The sequence below is a fragment of the Daktulosphaira vitifoliae genome, unplaced genomic scaffold (genome assembly GCF_025091365.1).
Source record: "Daktulosphaira vitifoliae isolate Bord-2020 unplaced genomic scaffold, ASM2509136v1 Scaffold_4, whole genome shotgun sequence".
Lineage (NCBI taxonomy): Eukaryota > Metazoa > Arthropoda > Insecta > Hemiptera > Phylloxeridae > Daktulosphaira > Daktulosphaira vitifoliae.
Genome location: NW_026099575.1, coordinates 24,531,647 through 24,554,195, shown reverse-complemented (window position 1 = coordinate 24,554,195; position 22,549 = coordinate 24,531,647). Strand labels below are relative to the sequence as shown.

The 22,549-nt window shown below is 24.6% G+C and overlaps 2 protein-coding genes across 3 annotated transcripts; one reads left to right on the top strand and one right to left on the bottom strand.

Moving 5' to 3' along the window:
* Positions 1-796: 796 nt before the first annotated feature.
* On the bottom strand, positions 797-6,788 carry LOC126903489 (uncharacterized). Of its 2 annotated transcripts, none has more exons than XM_050681663.1 (5): positions 6,552-6,788; positions 5,353-5,491; positions 3,881-4,015; positions 3,278-3,390; positions 797-1,001 (listed from the first exon to the last, which is right to left on the bottom strand). In XM_050681663.1, the coding sequence occupies exons 2-5, from the start codon at positions 5,432-5,434 to the stop codon at positions 924-926; spliced, it is 408 nt and encodes a 135-aa protein (XP_050537620.1). In that variant the 5' UTR covers positions 5,435-5,491; positions 6,552-6,788; the 3' UTR covers positions 797-923. The 2 variants fall into 2 exon arrangements, with proteins under 2 accessions (XP_050537620.1, XP_050537621.1); XM_050681664.1 differs by lacking the exon at positions 797-1,001 and adding an exon at positions 2,709-3,217 and having other exon boundaries at positions 6,552-6,786.
* An 11,326-nt stretch (positions 6,789-18,114) lies between these two features.
* Positions 18,115-21,030, top strand: LOC126905006 (uncharacterized). The gene is made up of 2 exons (XM_050684407.1): positions 18,115-18,328; positions 19,883-21,030. Exons 1-2 carry the CDS (start codon positions 18,115-18,117, stop codon positions 21,028-21,030), a joined length of 1,362 nt encoding a protein of 453 aa, XP_050540364.1.
* Positions 21,031-22,549: the final 1,519 nt, after the last annotated feature.

Below are 22,549 nucleotides of genomic sequence, written 5' to 3'. Positions count from 1 at the left end.
TCTTCTCCATTTCAATTGCGTGTAAACAATAAAAAATAATTCGCGTGACTTGGTACAATGTCAACGACTATTATAAGAAACCAATTGGCTCACAGAATAATTAATTTTATATTACAGATATTCGAATCCACCGAGGAGGAATCATTGATAGTAAGTTATTTTATGATTTTTTTTCAATAATCTTAGATTATCATTATCAATTTTAGTGCACACATTCAAAATTGTGATCTATATTTTGCTCAGTTATTTTAACTGAATACGACCATTTCCTAATGTCATACCTAATCGTTAGCTAATAGCATTATATCACGAAATCCTTGTTTGAATATACTAAGGCGCACAAATTTACTTACATATTTCTTTGACATGTAGACAAAAACATGGTACCTGTCGCGATGAAATAATAAAAATATTTCTACTACACAATGCTTATACAATGTTAATATAAAGTTTTAAGAATTACCAAAATAGTTTCTTAAACATTAACAATTTATTTATACATTGAAAATAAATAAGTAATTAAAAAAACTAAACAATAGGTGTCAAATTCTAATGATATTAGAAGTTGAATAAGTATGTTGTAAATAAAGCATTTAAATGTTGTACAATTAATTTTCGTATGCACATATACATGATGACTTAAAATTAATTTAGATGATACAATAAATTTTCTATTTTCATTTTGATAACTATCAGAAAAACTTAACAGTCAGTTCTATTTATTAAAATAAGTAGAACATATAATACAAAAAGGTACTACAACAATTTTAAGACTTGGAAATATTAATATTTTAAAATTATACCTATGCTTATTTTACTTTTAAGATAAATTTAATTTTTATATTAATTATACTATGATGTGTCTGTTTCCATTTTTTCTCAGCCCTCACCGAACCGATTTCTTTCAACGATGCACCAAAAGATCACAAATCGTATCTAGCCGAAGACATTACCCTCAAAAATTGAAAACATTTCCCTCGTTCCCCGTAAATGGGGAAAATCTCCAAAAAAATTACAAATAATACGTATATAAAAGTAGAACTTTTTCAACTTAATTTTTAAGTGTCCCAGAAATACTGACACTTTTATATATATATATCTTAAATTACACTTATGTAATATACTTCGATATGAAAAAAAAAATGTTGGACTTTATTTTGTTTACATGGAGTAAAACTATTTTTAGTAATACTATTTTTAAAAAAAAAATTTTTTTTTTTCTAACTTTATAATAAACTTTTTTAAAAAAGACCAAATCAATATTTAATTTTTTTTTTAATGACACATGAGATAAGTACTTATCATTTTGTAAATTTATTATTTATTTTTTTAATTGTTAATGTTTTTAAAATATTTATTGTCGAATTAGGTACGATATGATGATTGGTTTCAACTACAAAATTAAATAATTTTACTTTGTAATATAATAATTTTTTAACTTTATTTGTGTGTTACTAAAAGTCCATAATGTCTATAATGTTCCAAATTTTTTGGTTAAATTTTGCTATATAAATCATAAATCTAAAAAAAATTATTTTTATTTTTACCTGAATTTAATAAAAAATTTTGAAAACTATAATCAAATTTTGTNATTGAAAAAATTATAGTCTTCAAAATTGAAGACTATAATCAAATTTTGTAATTCACTCAAATGAGCAGATTTTTTTAACAACATTTTTGATTAGGTTTTTTAGTTAAAGTAAATCATTAAAATTAATTATGTTCTAAATATTTCAAATGTAGAATAATTTTAAACACCAAAAATTATTTAGAAATGATTAGTATGATTTCTATAAAAGTGCTCTATTACAATAAAAATGCAAAAAAAAATATTGAGCTTTTCAAATAAATTTACTGTAAATAGTAATTATACAATTTCCTGACTGCATATTAATCTTAACAATACTATTTATTTACTCTCATAAAATTTTCTATTTAATAATGTAAATTTCAAACTTGAAGTTGACCTTAAAGTTATGGTAAAAAATTCAACTTTTTTTTATTATAATCTNTGTAAATTTCAAACTTGAAGTTGAGCTTAAAGTTATGGTAAAAAATTCAACTTTTTTTTATTATAATCTTTCAAAAAATCAACTTTAAAATACCAAAAAAAAAATAGGTTAAAAATGATATTTTGCACTGATTATTTTTAAACTATGTAATAATTTAAAAACAATTTTTTGTGTTTTTAATTATTTTTTTATCATATTAAATCATTTCCAAAGACATAATAATTTCTATGTAATATTCAAAACTATTTTCCTTATAGTTATATCCTATAATTTAAAACTAATTAGTAATAAGATCAAATATTATTTATGATGGAAAACATATAATTTCTGAATTGAAATTACGAAAAGTTGAATAATAAAAGTATCTTTTTTACTATGATGAAAATTTTTTGCAGACCATTTATTCATAATTAACAACAAATTATTATCAAAAAAGTAATAACTACTTTTAATTTTTTATAAATTCTCCGAAAAAATTTCAATACTAAAATTAAATACAAATTTCATAATACATTGAACTGCTTTAATAGATATTTATTCATAAATTATATATACAAATCAACTACAAATTAGTAATAATGATAGAAGTAGGAGTTAATTTTGCTTTTAGAATAATCAATCAATTTCTTAAAATTAGAGACTATCTACAGATTTGCATCGAAGCGTTTTTTATGATAGTAAAATCACTATCAAAAATCATTTATACTGAACCAAACTACACCACGACCCAATGTGCTGTGTTTTTTTTTAATTTTTTGTATTATAGGTCTTAAATTAAAATATCAAAATATATCTCTGGTATAAGACATTAAATAAAAAATATATGTATAAATAATAAATATAAAATATAAAATATCTAATACTGATTAAATATATCATAAAATTCCTTCTAAATTAATTTGAAATTAGTTAAAGTAATAGCAATAGTTACAAAACAAAATAAGACAAATAGGAAAAAATCCACATGAAAATAATTGATTAAGTTAATTAAATAAAAAATTTAACAAGATATTAATTAAATTAAAGAAGAATAAAAATTGTACTTAATATTTAAAAGTTCAAGAAGTATTAAAATGAGTGTCGAAAATAACATTATAATTAGTTTCAAATATACACAGTATTTTCATAATATGATATCACTTTTTAAAAACTGCTTCATTTTTTTTTTTTTGCTTGACAGCAATATTATCACCAATAAGCCGGACCTATTTTCAATAATAATTCAATTTCATTTGACAATTATCGAAAAAAAATGTTTGACTTACTCCATAATGATTTTTAATTCTAAGTTGTGGTTCTTTATGAGGAATGATGTTTGGATCTCGAGAACCTAATACATTGACGACTACCTTGGGTACATTAGTTTCTTTAGCATAAACTGAAAAAAATAAAACAAAACATTTTAATTCAATCAAAATATATTTTATTAGAAATTTGTGCTGGAATTAATTTTTAGAAGGGAGGAGAAAATCTAATTACTAAAATACGGTCTTTTAGGTAACGTTGACGCTAAAAAATAATAAGGTAAGAGGTTAAAAATTTGCAATCGTAACGCTAATATAATACTTTGTGATATTTACACAATCTGAAATTGATAAACAGAATTTGTTCTTATTTATCATCAAATTACTAAACGATTACTGAGCATTTTTTAAACATAACATAGTAAAATTATTATTTTTCTAAATCCATTTAATTGATAGAATTTGTAAAATCATAACTTTACCTATCAGTACATTAAACCATAAGGCCAATTGCCTCTCTTCCCATCTCCAAAGGAGTTAATTTGAGAATAAATGTTTTGTTAAACTTTTTCTATAAAGATTATGTTATAAATATATTAAAAACTACTGAAAAAAATTAGTTACCACAATTGATATTGTTGACCAACATTGCTTGTCTATGTTCGAGTTCATTTATCTTTTTTCTTAGCCCATTAATTTCTTCAATTTGAATGCGATTGAGATCTTTTAATGCTTTAGCATTAAATGGGACTGATGCTCCTAAAAATAATTTTGATATCCTTAATTTAATCTTAACATAATTCATTTTTATAAGCGCAATATTAAAAAAAATTTGGAAGATTTTCTCAAATTTCTCCCTACCACAAATTTTTTGATAGTAAAACGCAAAAGTACAGTTAATTTATCCAACCTTCATCGAATTTTAAAAAACAATTTTTTTAAATTATCATTGTTTTATGAAAAAAAGTCGTTTATTTTAATTTTAACCTTATCAACAATTTGTTTAATTTTTTACATCTTAATTATTTTTTCATGATATGATGAGCAAAAAAAAAAGATCTTAAAATCTTTTGGAGACCGGAACACTCTTCTATTATTTGTTTTTATTTTAAGTACAATCCCTAACATTTCCCCCACATAGAGCCTGATCCATGATAATTGTTTAAATTTAATTCACGCATAATCTTTAAAGTATAAAATATACTAATATTTTTCCTTCTCATAAGTTAATAATATTCTACGTTTTATGATTTTGAAAAAAATTGTCTGATCTCCTTCCTTTATCTTCATAAAATTGTATCAAACTTATTTTTTAATAAAAACGCATATATTTAACCTGTTTACAAAAAAAAAAATGATTCAATTAAGAAAATATCTGGTCAATAACAACTTTTCGACCAGTTCTTCGGAAGTTATAATTATTTAATTTATGGTTTGGAGGTGAGACGCGGGTATAACAATATTTATTATTAGACATTTTTTGGGACCACACTTCTCCGGGCCAAACATAAAAATGTTTATTACTTCCGAAGTACTGATCCAAAAGTTGCTATAGACTCGTCATCTTCTTAATAAGGTTAAGTTACATATATATGTTGCCATTTAAAGAAATTAAGTTAACGCCCATTTATATTATAAGGGATGATGCTAAAAAGTAATTAATAATTCAAGAAATATGTGTAATTTAAAAAAAATCGATGCATTATTTTTTAAATAAATGACAATACTCTTTTGTGAACAATTGAGTATGTTATGACAAGCAAGTTTGGGCTAAGCTCTTCCCAATTTATGCCTATGTTCATATTAATCTAAAAATATTATGTTATATAAATTTTAATTTAACGTTCACGGAACGAAAATTAAAATATTATTATTACTAGTATACAGAGTGTTCAGTAAGTCAGGAAACGGGTATCTATTGTTCTCATTGTTTGTAACAATGAGAACAATAGATACCCGTTTCCTGACTTACTGAACACCCTGTATATATGGAATATTATCAGTACGAATAGAACATGTAAAATAATAATATAAAAAGTATACTAACTATAACGATTACTTTTTAATACTTGTAATATTTAATTAATCTTACTTACTACGGTCGTCATATATGAGTGTTGTATCGTTATTATTATTTTGAGCCATTTCCACAACATAGAAATCTGTTTCCTTATTCATTGTTTTTTTATTTTAATTATTTTATCAGCTTGTTGGTATATTTGTACAAGATAAAATCTAGAATTTCATTAATTAGGAAATTTTTAGTTTTAATTTTTTTTAACTAGAAATATTTTGGCATAGATAATTAAAAAAGAGCGGGAAACACTTTCTAATAATATAATTCTTAAAACTTATTAAAGTATTTAAAATAAGTCATAAATTATGATAAAATTATTTATGCTATTAAAACTAATTTATAATACCCAAAATCCAAAAAAAAATATTTTTTAAATGTTTATTAATATATTTTAAAAATATTAATGAAATGTTAAATAAATGTGTTTAAAATGTTCTTATGCCCATTTTGTCTTTTGAATAATAATAATTATTGCATATTTTTCTTATATTTAAAAAATGTTTTTAAAACGTATATAAAATGATAATAATTAAAAGATATGTCATTTGAATGACTTATGTAAATATATACAATATAAAATTATTATGTATGTATTAACATACATATTATAAAGATCAATTGCTCTATGCATACTGATTAAATTTAATTTAAAAAAACGCACATTTTTAAGTAAATATAAATAATTAAAAGTACATAATATTTTAAAATATATCACTAAATTGAATATAAAATAATCAAAATATATGAATGTAGATGTAATAGGTAATTTAACAATTTATTTATTATAAGAGTTTTGTTTTTAATATCAATTTAGTCTTAATATAAAAAATTAGGACAAAAATAAAAAAAATACCTTAAGTTATATATATAAAATTTTAACCCAAATGTTATTATAATAACGGTTAAAATGTAATTATGTGTTAATAAATATAACAGGTTAAAGATCATACAAATTAGAAGATAACTAGTTAAAGGCATCCTATTTAAGTGATAACTCTAAAAATTCTATGTAAAATATAGTAAAGCAATAAAAAAACTCCATTAAAAATTTACTTAAGTTTCATGGGATAATTAAACAATATTAAAAAAATTAACAAAACGTTAAAAAAAAACAATTAATTTCTTTTGTAAAATAGTCAAACAAAATAAAACATTAAAAAAGTTTTTATTTTATGTTGAACTAATGTATTTATTTTATGTATTTTATGTAGTACTTACTACGATATAAAATAATTCGTCGAAATAAAATGAACAAAGAATGACCGCAAAGAACAACTTCCTAATGAGCATACTTATCAACTTATAGATTTAGAGTACCTTGAAAAAGCTACAATCCAATTAAATCGCCAGGGTTTTCACGTGAACACTTTTAATATTTTAATTATTAATATAATAGAAGTCGATGAACGTTGTTGATTGAAGATATAAATTTAAAAACACACTATAACTAACATATAATGTTCTTAAGACTGTTACAAAAATAGTAATAACATGTTGGCTATGTGTTTCCTTATTCTTTAATTTTAATAATAAATGGGTATTTTGTAAGATATAAATTCGTAAATTAAAACAATGAATCATTTTAACAAATATTATTTATATATTATTTTAGTTACTTAAACAAATTTTATCTTTTTTTTAAACAGTGTTATTATCCTAACACCTTTTAATATAACTTAAATACGGACTACCTAAAGGTATAAATATATTGCAATAGACATTCATCACAAATCAATCCAGTGTACAATAAATATACACTTGGTATATACGAGGAACTAAAAAAATAATGAAAAAACATTACAGTAAATAATTTCCCTAGTACATCTAAAAACCGAATTAAAACATTACGAGATATAACGTTTAAAACTTAAATGTGGACCCTGTCATTGGTGTATCATTTTATATTATTATTGGTATACCATTTTTATGTTTTATACTTTGTCTGGGGTTTGTGTTAATTGCCTCGATAACATAGAAATGAGATACATGTTTTACTATTGCTAAGTATTTTTTTAAAATTTATCCAAACAGTTAAAGAGTACAGTGCTAATATTCAGTTATCTCTTTATTCTGAAATTATCCAAGAGAGGCAAGAATGTATTACCGATAATTATAGTTCTAAACTCTATATTTTATGCATTTCGTTTGTATGATGCATTTCATTCGTAATATTTTTATCCATGAATAGAAATTATTGGTGTTCATACAAAACTGGCAAAAAAATAAATCTTGAATTTGAATCACAAATAACAAAATAATCTGTTAATATGGCACTGAACCATTTAATTATAAAGTTAAAATTAAAAAGATACAAAGAATTAAAAATATAAATAAAAATCGTAATTTTTGGGGGGATTTTCTTCATTTATGGGAACGAGGAAAAAATATTTGAGGGTAATATCTGCAACTAGATACGATTTTTGATCTTTTGATGTATAGTTGAGAAAAATCAATTCGGTGAGAGCTGAGAAAAAGTGATAACAGACACAAAAAATAAAAACTCAGCACAGTGCGGTGGGGGCACAGTGGGGTCGTGGCATAGTTGGGTCCAGTATAGATGATATCTGACAGTGATTAAAATCACTATCATAAGAAACGCTTCGATGCATGTCTGTTGATATTGTTTCATTTAGAGAAATTGGTGNATGTCTGTTAATATTGTTTCATTTAGAGAAATTGGTGGATTATTCCAAAAGCAACATCAACTCTTATTTCTTTAATTATATCCTGATTAGTAGTCCTTTGATTTTAAAATATAATATATGAATAAATACTAATTATAGTTATTAATTTTAGTATGAAATCGATATTTAATAGTGCCGTAACTCAAAAATATAAATGAAAAATATAAAAAAAATATTAAATGAAAAAAAAAAGATCAGAGTAATAATAGTTGTTATTAGAAAATGTGTAAGTGAGAGTTACTTTTGATTCGGAGTGTAATTCGAGGGTCATAAAATAACAATGTAAAAAAAATCTTACCTGGTAAATTCTCTGGTTCTTATAATTATCCTTAGTGATGATATCGGTGAAAATGTTAAATAAATACACAAGTTCAGATTTCATACGGAGCATGAAATGAACAGCCAGGAGCAAGGGTTTGCTCTGGCTTTTTATAATATTTTTTTACCCCCAAAAATCGTCACNAGCGATACGGACCACGAAAAGAACAGCCCAATACGGAGCATGAAATGAACAGCCAGGAGCAAGGGTTTGCTCTGGCTTTTTATAATATATTTTTACCCCCAAAAATCGTCACAATCGAATTTTTAGTATAATTGTTTATTGATAAATAAGCATGAAACACAGAGATCAATACAGATGAATAGAACATAAATTATTTTGACATTTACATATACAGGGTGTTCAGTAAGTCAGGAAACGGGTTTCTATTGTTCTCATTGTTTGTAACAATGAGAACAATAGAAATTTGTTTCCTGACTTACTGAACACCCTGTATAGCATTAACATGTTTTTTTACAAGCAAGACGAAAATTGATACAATGCATTTAACTATTAATAGTAGTATAACAATGACAAAAATAATATATAGAATTTCTTTTGGTGAGGAAGGATTTTAAAAGTAATTATTAATTGATTGATGATCGAACCGCATACACTACAATGTAGTTAAACAGTGTGAGTTTTTTGACTATTTCTTTTAAATGTTTATCTAAGTTTTTGTTCGAAAGGGATCATGTCCTTGTAAGAATATAATGTATAATGAAACAAGTTAAAATGTACCATTTCTAAGAATAGAAGTGGTGACTATTTGAAATGAAAAAAATTTATACTAATAAATACTAAAAAAGATAACATTGTTGAGTACATGAACAGGGTATTTTAGTGTTGTCTCGTATAAATAATCGTGACGATTATATTACGACAATAGTTTAATATTGTAATTTATAAGGAGAAATTATAAAAATAATAAAGAAGTTATATTTTGCTTTACTTTTACGTGTATAAAAATAAGGGCTTGATACAATATTTTTCAATAAAAACTGTTTGTTACTATAAATAAAAGCACTGGACTACAAGGAACTTTCATCAGAAGCAAAAATATACTATTTAATATAACTTTATGCGTTGTTTTCAAATCTGCAATTAAACTTTTTCTATCACTTCTAATTTTTTATATTATTACTAATTACATATAAAATAATAATTAAAAGAAAAAAAAAATTGTTTTCAAATTATTACTGATTTGATTTTTAATATGTTAAAAATAATCATCATAACCTTCTTTATTTCGTCATTTTAAACGCCAAAAGTTAATTAGAAATGATTACTATGATTTTTATTTAAGTTATCTATTACGATAAAAATGTAAAAAAATCGTACATTTCTGATAAATTCACTGTAAATATTGTAACATTATAAGTATTGTACAATTTCCCAACTGCATATTAATCTTAACAATATAATTTTTTTAATTCTCATAAATTTTCTATTTAATGATATCAATTTAAAACTTGTAAGTTAAACTAAAAGTTATGGTAACAAATTCAACTTTTTTTATTATAAACTTTCATAAAGAATCAAAAAAATAGGTTAAAAATGATATTTTGCTATAATTATTTTTAACATATGTCGTACGTTGGTAGTGCCCCAACGTAGACACAAAGGTTTATTATTGTTTTATGTATATATATATTGACGACGAGTTCGTCGTCCGAGCTCTNTAACATATAAAATAATAATTAAAAGAAAAAAAAAATTGTTTTCAAATTATTACTGATTTGATTTTTAATATGTTAAAAGTAATAAGCATAACCTTCTTTATTTCGTCATTTTAAACGCCAAAAGTTAATTAGAAATGATTACTATGATTTTTATTTAAGTTATCTATTACGATAAAAATGTAAAAAAATCGTACATTTATGATAAATTCACTGTAAATATTGTAACATTATAAGTATTATACAATTTCCCAACTGCATATTAATCTTAACAATATAATTTTTTTAATTCTCATAAATTTTCTATTTAATGATATCAATTTAAAACTTGTAAGTTAAACTAAAAGTTATGGTAACAAATTCAACTTTTTTTATTATAAACTTTCATAAAGAATAAAAAAAAATAGGTTAAAAATGATATTTTGCTATAATTATTTTTAACATATTAATAATCAAAGTCAGTAATAATTTTAATCTAATTTTTTTGTTTGTTTTAATTATTTCTTTATATGTAAATACTCANCCCTATACTTTTCATGTTTCCTTTTTATATTCTTTTTCCCACCATTATTAATTTGTTTACCCTGCATTTCCCTTTTATATGGAATTATTATATTGCTTAAGAGTTCAAAAATTGCTTACTACTATTGTAAAGCTTATATTATACTNATGTTAATTTAAGTTTACCCATAGTAGTATTTTTTTAATTAAATTGTGTTACTTATAAAATAAATTATCATGAAGTTTGATAATAAATTAAATGAAGTTGCCGACTACATTCGTTCTGAATATCCTGATTTAGAATATTCAAAAGTAACTGTGAAGCATAATTGTGTTATAAATATTTGTAATATAATTTACAANCTATGGTTATTGTAAATCAGTTATAAAATGTTAATTGAAGTTTACCCATAGTAGTATTTTTTTAATTAAATTGTGTTACTTATAAAATAAATTATCATGAAGTTTGATAATAAATTAAATGAAGTTGCCGACTACATTCGTTCTGAATATCCTGATTTAGAATAATCAAAAGTAACTGTGAAGCATAATTATGTTATAAATATTTGTAATATAATTTACAATAAACCAAATGATGCTAATTAAAAAAAAAAAGAATGTTATATTATATTAACTATAAAAACTCATGTTTAAGAAAAATTCTAGATTATAATTCCAATTCTAGCTCAAAATTAGTTAGTATTGTTCCCACAAATTACTGTGGAGTTAATTCTAAAATTATTAAGATTTTTGAAAATTTTAATTATTCATCGACAGATTNTACGTTATAAATATTTGTAATATAATTTACAATAAACCAAATGATGCTAATTAAAAAAAAAAAAAATGTTATATTATATTAACTATAAAAACTCATGTTTAAGAAAAATTCTAGATTATAATTCCAATTCTAGCTCAAAATTAGTTAGTATTGTTCCCACAAATTACTGTGGAGTTAATTCTAAAATTATTAAGATTTTTGAAAATTTTAATTATTCATCGACAGATTTTAAAAATTTTAATATTGAAAATGTTTGGCCACCGATCATTTGTAGCGCCACTTGTATACAACCGGTTAACGCGATCGAAATTGTGCGCGTCGTGGTTTACGGCGAGTATGTGTTTAGCACCTATGCTGGGACGATCCTATGACGGACGGTGAGTGCCTCAACTTGAGAGCCCACAACCCAGAGATCCGTGATCATCAATTCAATATCAAAGGTGGATTTGGATGCCCATCCACGAGTTTATGGTGTAAGGAAACGTGTCTGGTCTTGGTCTACGAAGAACTGAAGTAACCAGGTTGCATATAAACCATTTAACTATAGTTGTGTGCTAATGGTAGATTAATTTATGTATTATGATATTTAATAATAATAAAATATACATTTGTGTTGTCAAAGAATATTGTTTCCTTTAGTTAAGTAAAATCAAGTCGTGTCCACTTAGGCGAAAATACTGGGTACCCCGACCAATAAGTGTATTTGAGTCGGTGGAATATCATTTTTGGTTGCAGAGCGTGGTAGTTTTTTTGTATTTGAGACCTGTGGAAGCCCTTAGCAGTTTTTCGTCGTGGATCGATAAGATGTGACTTATTCTTATGATTATTCCTTAAAAAAAGTAAAAAAAAAAAGAAAAAAGAAAAAATTGCTGGGTTTTAAATCCTTTATGTTTTTCTATGTAGTATGTGTATGTTTTTTCCATCTTTCGGTGTGGACATAAGTATTTTTAGTTTTACGTTATTAGTTTTTTTAAAAATTTCGTAACTTTCAGCTCGGGAAAAAAGACGTATTTGGTTGCGCAAAAAATAGACGAGAATAATAGGGATCGCGAGATATTAGAGTTTGAACTCTGATAAGAAGTCAGTGTACGATCATCGCGTAGTAAACTTCTTATTGTTACTATATCGAATACTTTACACATTGATTGTCATTTTTATGGGTAACTATTAGGATTGTTGTTTTTATTATTATTTGTACTGCTGATTGTTTTGGTTATTGTTGGGTTTTGCGTTTTATATGAATATTTATTTAAGTTTAGTTAAGTAAAATCAAGTCGTGTTCACTTAGGCGAAAATACTGAGTACCCCGACCAATAAGTGTACTTGAGTCGGTGGAATATCAGAAATTATTGACAATATTTTAAGAAAGCTTAAAATGAAAATTAATAAAACGACTAGAAGGTCTTTATATGATGAATGTTTAAAACATTTTAATATAACTGTTAGTTGTTTTAATGATAACAGTTGTTATAAATCAGAATTGTGTGAATTGTTATTAAATCATAACTTAGAACCGCAAAATAATGATAAAATAGTAGATGTTAATATTGATGCTGTGTCCAATAAAGAAAGTATAATCGTAAATGCGTGTAGTAAATTTAATATAATGAGCAATTCAAGTAAAAACATCGAAGCTAAAAAAACAGAAGGGTCAAAATGGGTAGGATTGCCAAAATTACAAAAAAAAAAACGTTGTAGTATGAAAATTAAGCGAAAACGTGAAGTTTGTTAAATAAAAAAACGCAATAATGATAGGATTAGNTAAAAAAGTAAATGCGTGTAGTAAATTTAATATAATGAGCAATTCAAGTAAAAACATCGAAGCTAAAAAAACAGATAGAAGGGTCAAAATGGGTAAGATTGCCAAAATTACAAAAAAAAAAAAAACGTTATAGTATGAAAATTAAGCGAAAACGTGAAGTTTGTTAAATAAAAAAACGCAATAATGATAGGATTAGAAAAAGAATAGCAAGACTTGATTATTACAAAAGAAAAGTTGATAATACAATTAATTTAAAAAATATGAGAAAACGATTAAAGGATAACGCATTTAAAGAGACTAACAGAAAAACAGCTCGTTTAAATATGAGAAAGTGATTGAATAACCTAGCAGTAAAAAAAGCAAATATAGAAGCTGCTAAAGTTAGCATGAAAAAAGACTAGAAGATCCTGAATTGCGAAAAGCCTATAAAAGTGTGAACAAAAGTCGAATGTTAAAGAGAAGGGCTCCTTCAGATAGTAGCTTGCAGTCAAGTCATAGAAAGCGNGTTCGTTTAAATATGAGAAAGCGATTGAATAACCCAGCAGTAAAAAAAGCAAATATAGAAGCTGCTAAAGTTAGCATGAAAAAAGACTAGAAGATCCTGAATTGCGAAAAGCCTATAAAAGTGCGAACAAAAGTCGAATGTTAAAGAGAAGGGCTCCTTCAGATAGTAGCTTGCAGTCAAGTCATAGAAAGCGTTCTTGTCATATATCTTCATATAGATTACGTGAACAGCAAAGACTAAATGCTGAAAGGCAAAAATGGGAAACGTTGCTGTCTGAGTTTAATTTAAGAAAAACACAAGGCTTATCGGAGACTTGTGTTTGTTGTCATCGTTTAAGATTACCTAGTAGCATGATAAATTGTCGAAATGAACTACTAAGACATCTTAATATAAATATTGTTCTAAATGATAACCAAANATATAGATTACATGAACAGCAAATACTAAATGCTGAAAGGCAAAAATGGGAAACGTTGCTGTCTGAGTTTAATGTAAGAAAAACACAAGGCTTATCAGAGACTTGTGTTTCTTGTCATCGTTTAAGATTACCTAGAGCATGATAAATTGTCGAAATGAACTACTAAGACATCTTAATATAAATATTGTTCTAAATGATAACCAAAGTGTATTCGCATGTAATAGTTGTTGTAATCACTTAAAAAAATCTAAAGTTCCACCATTATACACCGGAAATGGATTTGAATTGAATCATGTTCTACAGTCAGTTAAGGAGCTATAGTAACTCAAAAATAAAAGGAGAAAATTACTATGAAGATTTTTATTAATAATTAAAGGATAATTTATTAAAATTATTTATATTTGTTGGTATTATATGAGCATGAGAATAATTGAGTTACTATAATATTTATTGAATAAAGGAAATGGTATAATATAATTTTCTCTCGGGATATGAGTACGAGGGTATATGAGAAGATGTAAAATATAGAAAAGCAAAGTGATGTTTGAAAATTTATTAATATAATAATAATTTTAAATAGAAAATTATTGTGATTAATTATCACACATAGATCATCAACNGTTATTATATAAGCATGAGAATAGTTGAGTTACTATAATATTTATTGAATAATGGAAATGGTATAATATAATTTTCTCTCGGGATATGAGTATGAGAGTATATGAGAAGATGTAAAATATAGAAAAGCAAAGTGATGTTTGAAAATTTATTAATATAATAATAATTTTAAATAGAAAATTATTGTGATTAATTATCACACATAGATCATCAACAACGCCACTCATACCAGCAGTTATCTAGGCTTGTGCTGACTGTGAGTCGAGTCAATAAAAACCTCGAGTAGTATAGGAACCACAAGTGGGTTTTCTATCTTCGCAAGAGAGTCTTTATTAGTATTGACTACACAGGTAACCCACTCAAAGATTAGACTAGGCTGGTTAATTTCGTACAAACGTTATTGATTCTCTTTATTTATTTAGACAATATTTTATTCTAGAGATCACTTTACTTTTTCTGGTTTCCTACTTAATTTATGTACTCATTATATTTACTTTGAATATGAATTTACCTTAATGATTTCAGAACTAATGTTGAAAAAATGAATATACTTCAATTTTCTATGTAAAATCGTATTTTGTCAAGCCACTTCTTGCATTCGTTAAAAGTTCATAAGGTGAAGTAGTAGTGAGAGAGATTGACAGTTTTTATGCCCTTTTATATTAAATTTAATTCATCTATCTATGCAAGAAGTGTCACGACCTTTTACTATTATCTGTTTATTACTCANACGACCTTTTACTACAGATAAGTTAATTACTCAGTTTGTGTTATTTATTACATATTATTTTACTTAAAATAGATAATTTGTCACAACTAAAGAATTTCTTATAATTATTACAGTAGATTTATATCAATGTATTTTTAGACATATTTCTTGGAATAGTTTAAAGTATTAACATGAATAATATTTTTAATTTGATGACTAATAGGTAATAACATATATACTACTGAATAATGAGTAGTGTATGTATTATAACAGAGCTAAATCAAAATGCTGGTTATATTAGACCCTAGCTCTTGGAATAGGAGAATATTTTAAATAATTTGTGCTAAATGAAAAATAAAGAATTGAGCGATTGAAATTAAAGGAATATAGGCTAATAAATATAGAGCGTCTATAACACCAATAATGAATTTATATATAAAAGTAATATCTACAATCTCTTGCCTTAATACTAATGTGGGAAAGTTTAAAATTGATCTAATCGGCGAATAACAGTAGTAATTTATATCAATATTAAGATAATAAGCGACAAATTTTATAAATATTAAGAGCAGAATTTTTTTGCTAAAAAGGTAATTTGTAATTCACTAAAAACTAATCTTTTTTAAATAGATACTGATTTTTTTATAATGATATAGAAAATATTAATTTAAAAATGTCTTGAATATTGAAATACATTATTAATTTCATCTATATCCCATAAAAGTAAAATAATAATTAAAAAAAAATTCAAATGCTTCATCGAATTTTTGCAAATTATATAACCTACACAATTTAGGTCAACTCAAATAGACTTTTAATTTTATGCAAATTAATATTATAGTGTTTTGTTAGATTTGATCATTAAACTGATAGTAAATTATAAATTTAAACAAGTTATAATAATATCCCAATAAAATTTTAAAAATATGCTCTTTGGTTGTGAGTCTCAACTTGAGGGTATTTTTTAATTTTTCTGTTTAAATTAATAAATACATTTGAAACTATAAACAACACTTACCCTCGAAGTATTAAGGAACATCAGAATAAAAATAACAATGAGGCGTTGCATAGCCAAATGGAATGTTTTAGAGTGTACCTATTTATTTTTAATTGATTAAATGAATAAATTTGATTAGATTCGTTAGATGTATATCATTCACAATAAACAAAATGTTTTGAACAGTCAAGTTCTATTGAATTTATAGATTACACTGCTAAAATAAACCACAAAAAATGTACAGACGTGTCACAAATTATAGTAGCAAATTGATTGCCTTACATTTTTACCATAGCTAAATTCACCAACGTACGAATAGAAGCGCTATTTTATATACATATATGTATATAAAAAAAATTAAACAGCAAAATATATTTGTTTCTATTTGTTAGTAAACAATCGATGAAAATGTTATTATTTTTTTACAAAAAACCCAAAAAAAAAAGTATGCATGTAATATTAATTTTTTACACCACATTTTATCTCTATAACAGCACTATATACAGAACGATTCAATAAGGAAAACATTCATTTTCTTGGAAATGATGGAAAAGTTTTAATTTTCGTTAAGAAAAATTGGTCGATAGCTTTCGATAATTTATTTTTAAACAAAATAATATGTTGTTTATTAATAATGTGGACTATATTTTTATTGAGATTACTTGCACATTTTACAAAAGAATAAAAACTTTAGGTGCGTTGGACTTATTATTCGACGTCCGGTATACGAGTAACTCACAACAAAAAGGCCTACGCCATAACGCCCCCCACTTATTCAATAATAATCTAGATCTCGTTTTCCCAATATGGTATGTAGTTAAATAATTTTTTTTTATTTCTTCAGGTATAAATGGTAACCTTAATGGAGCATCTATTTATAGTTTAATATGATAAAAACAAAATTCTAACAATTTTCTTATTTTTTTATCTGATCAACCGTTGCGTTTTAAAATTATTTTAAGACTTGGTTTAAAATACAAATTCATCATTAATTTGGTTTTTATAATACCGGGGACAACAATAATCTGCTTCAATGGACCATAATTTATTTTTTTCACCGGACATTCAACAATGTATGATAGTAAAATTGCGTTAAATATTAGAGTATGCGTCTATTAATAGACATGAAATATTAAAGATGATATTTCTATACGATAGATATCATCGGGTTGCATCTGTGACAAATGATGACTAAGGCATTCTAAACAAGTATATTATCAATAGAAAATCGGTCAAAAATTATTAAATTTAATTAAACAAGCAATATTAGCAAATAATTTATAAGATAAAAAATATTATAAAAACAATATTTTTTTAAGTCATATAATCAAATTAAAAATTATTGTTTCCGTCAAAGAAAACTAAAGTTTAGCTATTTTGTCCTTGAAGAGGTAAAAAATATTATTTAACTATATATTACTGCTGAAATTTTTGGATCGAATAATATTTTCCTTTGCAAAAATTTAATATTTTTAATAGTTTCCGAAAAAAATGTTTGTTTTAAAAAAACTGACTGGATAATCAATATTTCGTTTGGTTATTATATATACTGGTTTGTCACGATATTATATCTAATTTTAACGTTTTAAATAAAAAAAATTTTGATTAAATTTATTTCTTGAGTTTAGTTAAGTATTTTGTATTGTCATAGATACGTATTAAAAATAACAAACTACAATATTTTTATTTTTACAAAAATTTGTGAGTTTCATTTTGAAAGCCACTTTTTTAGTGTTTAAATTATTTGTAAAAATCTTTATAGATAATTGAAAACTTAAAATTCATATTTTTGTATAAAACTTGCAGTAATGGATATCTCCATAAAAAACGAAAAACATTTTGAATCATTAAATCAAGGAAAAGATATTTCTTTGATTCGAAACTTAGCATTCCAATCCATCAATCAGATCTCATTACTTTGGAAAATGTGTGGACCTTTACGTATTTTGAACGATACATTGCCAATTATGTCAGACTCCAAATCAAAAATATCACCTACATTTGAACTATTTGAAAAAATTGGTAAGAAAGCATACATCATATAGACTAAGATTATTTTTTATTTAGTGAACAGTTTAAGTGAGCATTGCGAGTAATACATAAATTTGATTATTCTTTTTAATATTAACAATTACAAATATAGTTATACATTAAATTGTATTATTACACGCCATTTTATAAAAAAAAAGTATACTTAGACGTATCTAGAACAGTTTACAATAAGTAAATTAATGTTTCTCCGCCTTAAAATTTTTTTATATAGCATAGCATAATTTTATACTTTTAAAGGAGTTAATTTATCGTATGGGAAGGGTGAAAACCCCTATTTGCGATTTAACACGTATTATAAATTTATAACAATTTTAAGCACATAGAAATTAAAGTCACAAAATTTTTCAAAAATGAGTTCGCAGATATATTTTTACTGTAGATAAATATCTAATAGCAGGGTGAAACTGTGAACTTAATGAGAAAATCGAACTTCGCTCAAATTTAAAATGAAATAATTCATAACTAGAGTTCGATACTTAATACATTTAGAAAGTTGATTTTAGTTATACCGAATGAATCAACGTTACATAAATATTCGTTTTTGTTTTACTTAATCCTAATCAATGAATGATAAATATNAGTTAATTTTAGTTATACCGAATGAATCAACGTTACATAAATATTCGTTTTTGTTTTACTTAATCCTAATCAATGAATGATAAATAAGAACAATAATTCTTGTGATATTGTATATCTATAATAAATTTTCATGGAATTGAGTGTCTCAAAAGTGGTTCAGACAAATAATATATATGATTAAAGATCGGAACCCTAAATGTTAAATTATTTTTCAAAGGTAATAAGAAAAATTTAACAATCTAAATTTTTATCTGTTATTTTTTATTAAAAGATTAAGAATATAAGTATAAATAAAGTTGTTTTTTTTTTCTAAAAAACTAATTTTTATATAAAAATTTATAGTAACTACATTGTTTACAAAAAACACACATTTCTATGGGTAATAAGTAAATAAAAGTATATATATGTAATTAAATCATTTAATTAGAATAACAATCATGAGATAATGAATTGTAAAATAAATAAATTATGTGTAAAATAATAAAATTATATATTTAAAATAAAAAAATATTTCAATTGAACTTAAATTAGAGATTTTTTTGAAGTCAAATAAAATCTAACAAATCTAAAACATTTAATCTATATCAGCTATTTTTAAAACTTATAATCCTAGCATATGTGTCCGCAGATGATGAGTAACAAAGGGATAGTTATCTTACGCTTGATTTTTTATATAATCAATTTTTATAATCGCTGTATATTATAAAATTTTGTAAAATTTTATAATATAATAAGAAAAAAATTAATAGTGACACTCAATTTTATAAATAATATTACAATAATATCATTTATTTATAACATTTTTTCTGCAAGGCTCCCATTAAAATACCTAGACCGTTTTTTGACTGCCCACTAACTATATTCAGCGGACAGTAAACTATATATTTTAAAAAATGTCCTTGCATCCTAACACGACAAATAACAAATATATCTGTTTCAATATAGATCAAAACTCTACAATGTTTGCCGATCATATAGTAAAAAGTAAGGTATTCATTTGGGAAAGCAACATAATATGTTCGACAAAAGACTTGATGCTAAACGTCAAAACAAAAGAAAATAAAAGCATATCATTAAACAATTTGGAGCCAGAAGCACCAACTAAAGAGAATGTAGATAAAGATGACCAAGTGTCTGATACTCCCACTAAGAAGAATGTAAATATCTTTATAGATCTCAACTCTTACCCCAATTCAAAGCAAATGCAAGATGAAGGCTACACATTTTTTTGGGATGAATCATTACATGTTCCCAAAGATGGAAAAGTGTCTGATACTCCCATTAAAGAGGATGTAAATATTAATTTAGATCCCAACTCTTACCCCGATTCTAAGCAAATGCAAGATGAAGGCTACACATTTTTTTGGGATGAATCATTACATGTTCCCAAAGATGACCAAGTGTCTGATACTCCCATTAAAGAGGCTGTAAATATTAATTTAAATCCCAACTCTTACCCCTATTCTAAGCAAATTCAAGATGAAGGCTACACATTTTTTTGGGATGAATCATTACATGTTCCCAAAAATGAAAAAGTGCCTGATGCTTCCACTAAGAAGAATGTAAATATCTTTATAGATGCCAACTCTTACCCCGATTCAAAGCTAATGCGAGATGAAGGCTACACATTTTTTTGGGATGAATCATTACGTGTTCCCAAAGATGACCAAGTGTCTGATACTCCCATTAAAGAGGCTGTAAATATTAATTTAGATCCCAACTCTTACCCCGATTCTAAGCAAATGCAAGATGAAGGATACATATTTTCTTGGGATGAATCATTACATATTCCCAAAGATGGAAAAGTGCCTGATGCTTCCACTAAGAAGAATGTAAATATCTTTATAGATGCCAACTCTTACCCCGATTCAAAGCAAATGCGAGATGAAGGCTTTACATTTTTTTGGGATGAATCATTACATGTTCCCAAAGATGGAAAAGTGTCTGATACTCCCATTAAAGAAATGATGCTAAACGTTAAAACAAAAGAAAATAAAAGCATATCATTAAACAATTTGGATCCAGAAGCACCAACTAATGAGAATGTTGTCAATTATGACCAAGTGTCTGATACTCCCATTGAAAANTTATGACCAAGTGTCTGATACTCCCATTGAAAAGGATGTAAATATTAATTTAGATCCCAACTCTTTCCCCGAATCAAAGACTATAATAGGTGAGACAAAAGAATTGATGCTAAAGGCCAATACAAAAGAAAATAAAAGCATATCTTTAAACAATTTGGAGCCAGAAGCATCAACTAAGGAGAATGTTGCCAATGAGGGAAAATGCAAAAAAATATTGAGCTTTTCTGATAAATTTACAATAAATAGTAATTATAAAACTTTCTGACTGCATATTAATCTTAAAAATAACATTGTTTTAATTCTCATAAAATTTTCTATTTAATGATTCATTCTAGTCAACGAAGGAGTAATTTTGCAGAATAGCAGAAAAAATTCCCAACAAACTTTTTTTTTTTTTGTTTTAATTAGGCAATTGGTGGATTATTCCAAAAGCAACATCAACTCTTATTTCTTTAATTATATCATGATTAGTAGTTCTTTGATTTTAAAATATAATATATGAATATATACTAATTATAATTATTAAATTTAGTATGAAATTGATATTTAATATTGTAATTTAAACGGAGAAATTATAAAAATAATAAAGAAGTTATATTTTGCTTTACTTTTACGTGTATAAAAATTTAAAGGGCTTGATACAATAATTTTCAATAAAAACTGTTTGTTACTATAAAAAAATGCACTGGACTACAAGGAACTTTCATCAGAAGCAAAAATATACTTTTCTAAATCAAATTTTCGCGTTGTTTTCAAATCTGCAAGTAGACTATTTCTATCACTTCTAATTTTTTATATTATTACTAATTATATATATAAAATAATAATTAAAAGAAAAAAAAATTTGTTTTCAAATTATTACTGATTTGATTTTTAATATGTTAAAAATAATCAGTCCAAATTTTCAATTTTAACCTATTTTTTTGGTTCTTTAAAGTTGATGAAAAATTTTTGATAAAGATTTATGAAAGTTTATAGTAAAATAAATTGAATATATTACCATAACTTTTAGCTCAATTACAAGTTTAAAATTGACATCTAGGCCTGTCAACAAAGGAAAAATTGCGGAAAAAATTTTGTTTTTTTAAAAGTTGAATTAAAATATGTATAATGACATACTAATAGTCCTCAAGATTGGAATTGAGCTTTTTTTTTAAATCCTCGCAAAAGTTCAAAAATATGAGCTTTCTTAATTTTCTCAAAAAAAAATATTTAACTTACAAAAAAAAGTTTCGCACAAAAGTTGTTTAAAAGACAATTATAAATAAAAATATAATCTTATATTTTTTCATTTAAACAAATATTTTTCGAGTTACATTACATTTAATATGAGTAATAAAATTTATATTCCATTTTTTTCATTTTACGGTTACTTTTTATCATGTTATACTTACATTAGACACAATGTTATAAATGCATATGTGTGTATGTGTGAGTTTATTTATTTATTGTATCATTAAAGTGTAGTGTATATTGAGATACAACCGATAGAGTAGGTAATTGATTTGACGCTATATTATTTAAA

Bases quoted from the DNA above. Each gene is read 5' to 3' on its own strand.
- LOC126903489 (XM_050681663.1), bottom strand. From the start codon at position 5,434: ATGAATAAGGAAACAGATTTCTATGTTGTGGAAATGGCTCAAAATAAT. The intron at 4,016-5,352 runs GTAAGTAAGATT...AATTATTTTTAG, and splicing joins ACTCATATATGACGACCGTA to GAGCATCAGTCCCATTTAAT. The intron at 1,002-3,277 runs GTAAGTCAAACA...ATTTTTTTGGAG, and splicing joins GAATTAAAAATCATTATGGA to ATTTTCCCCATTTACGGGGA.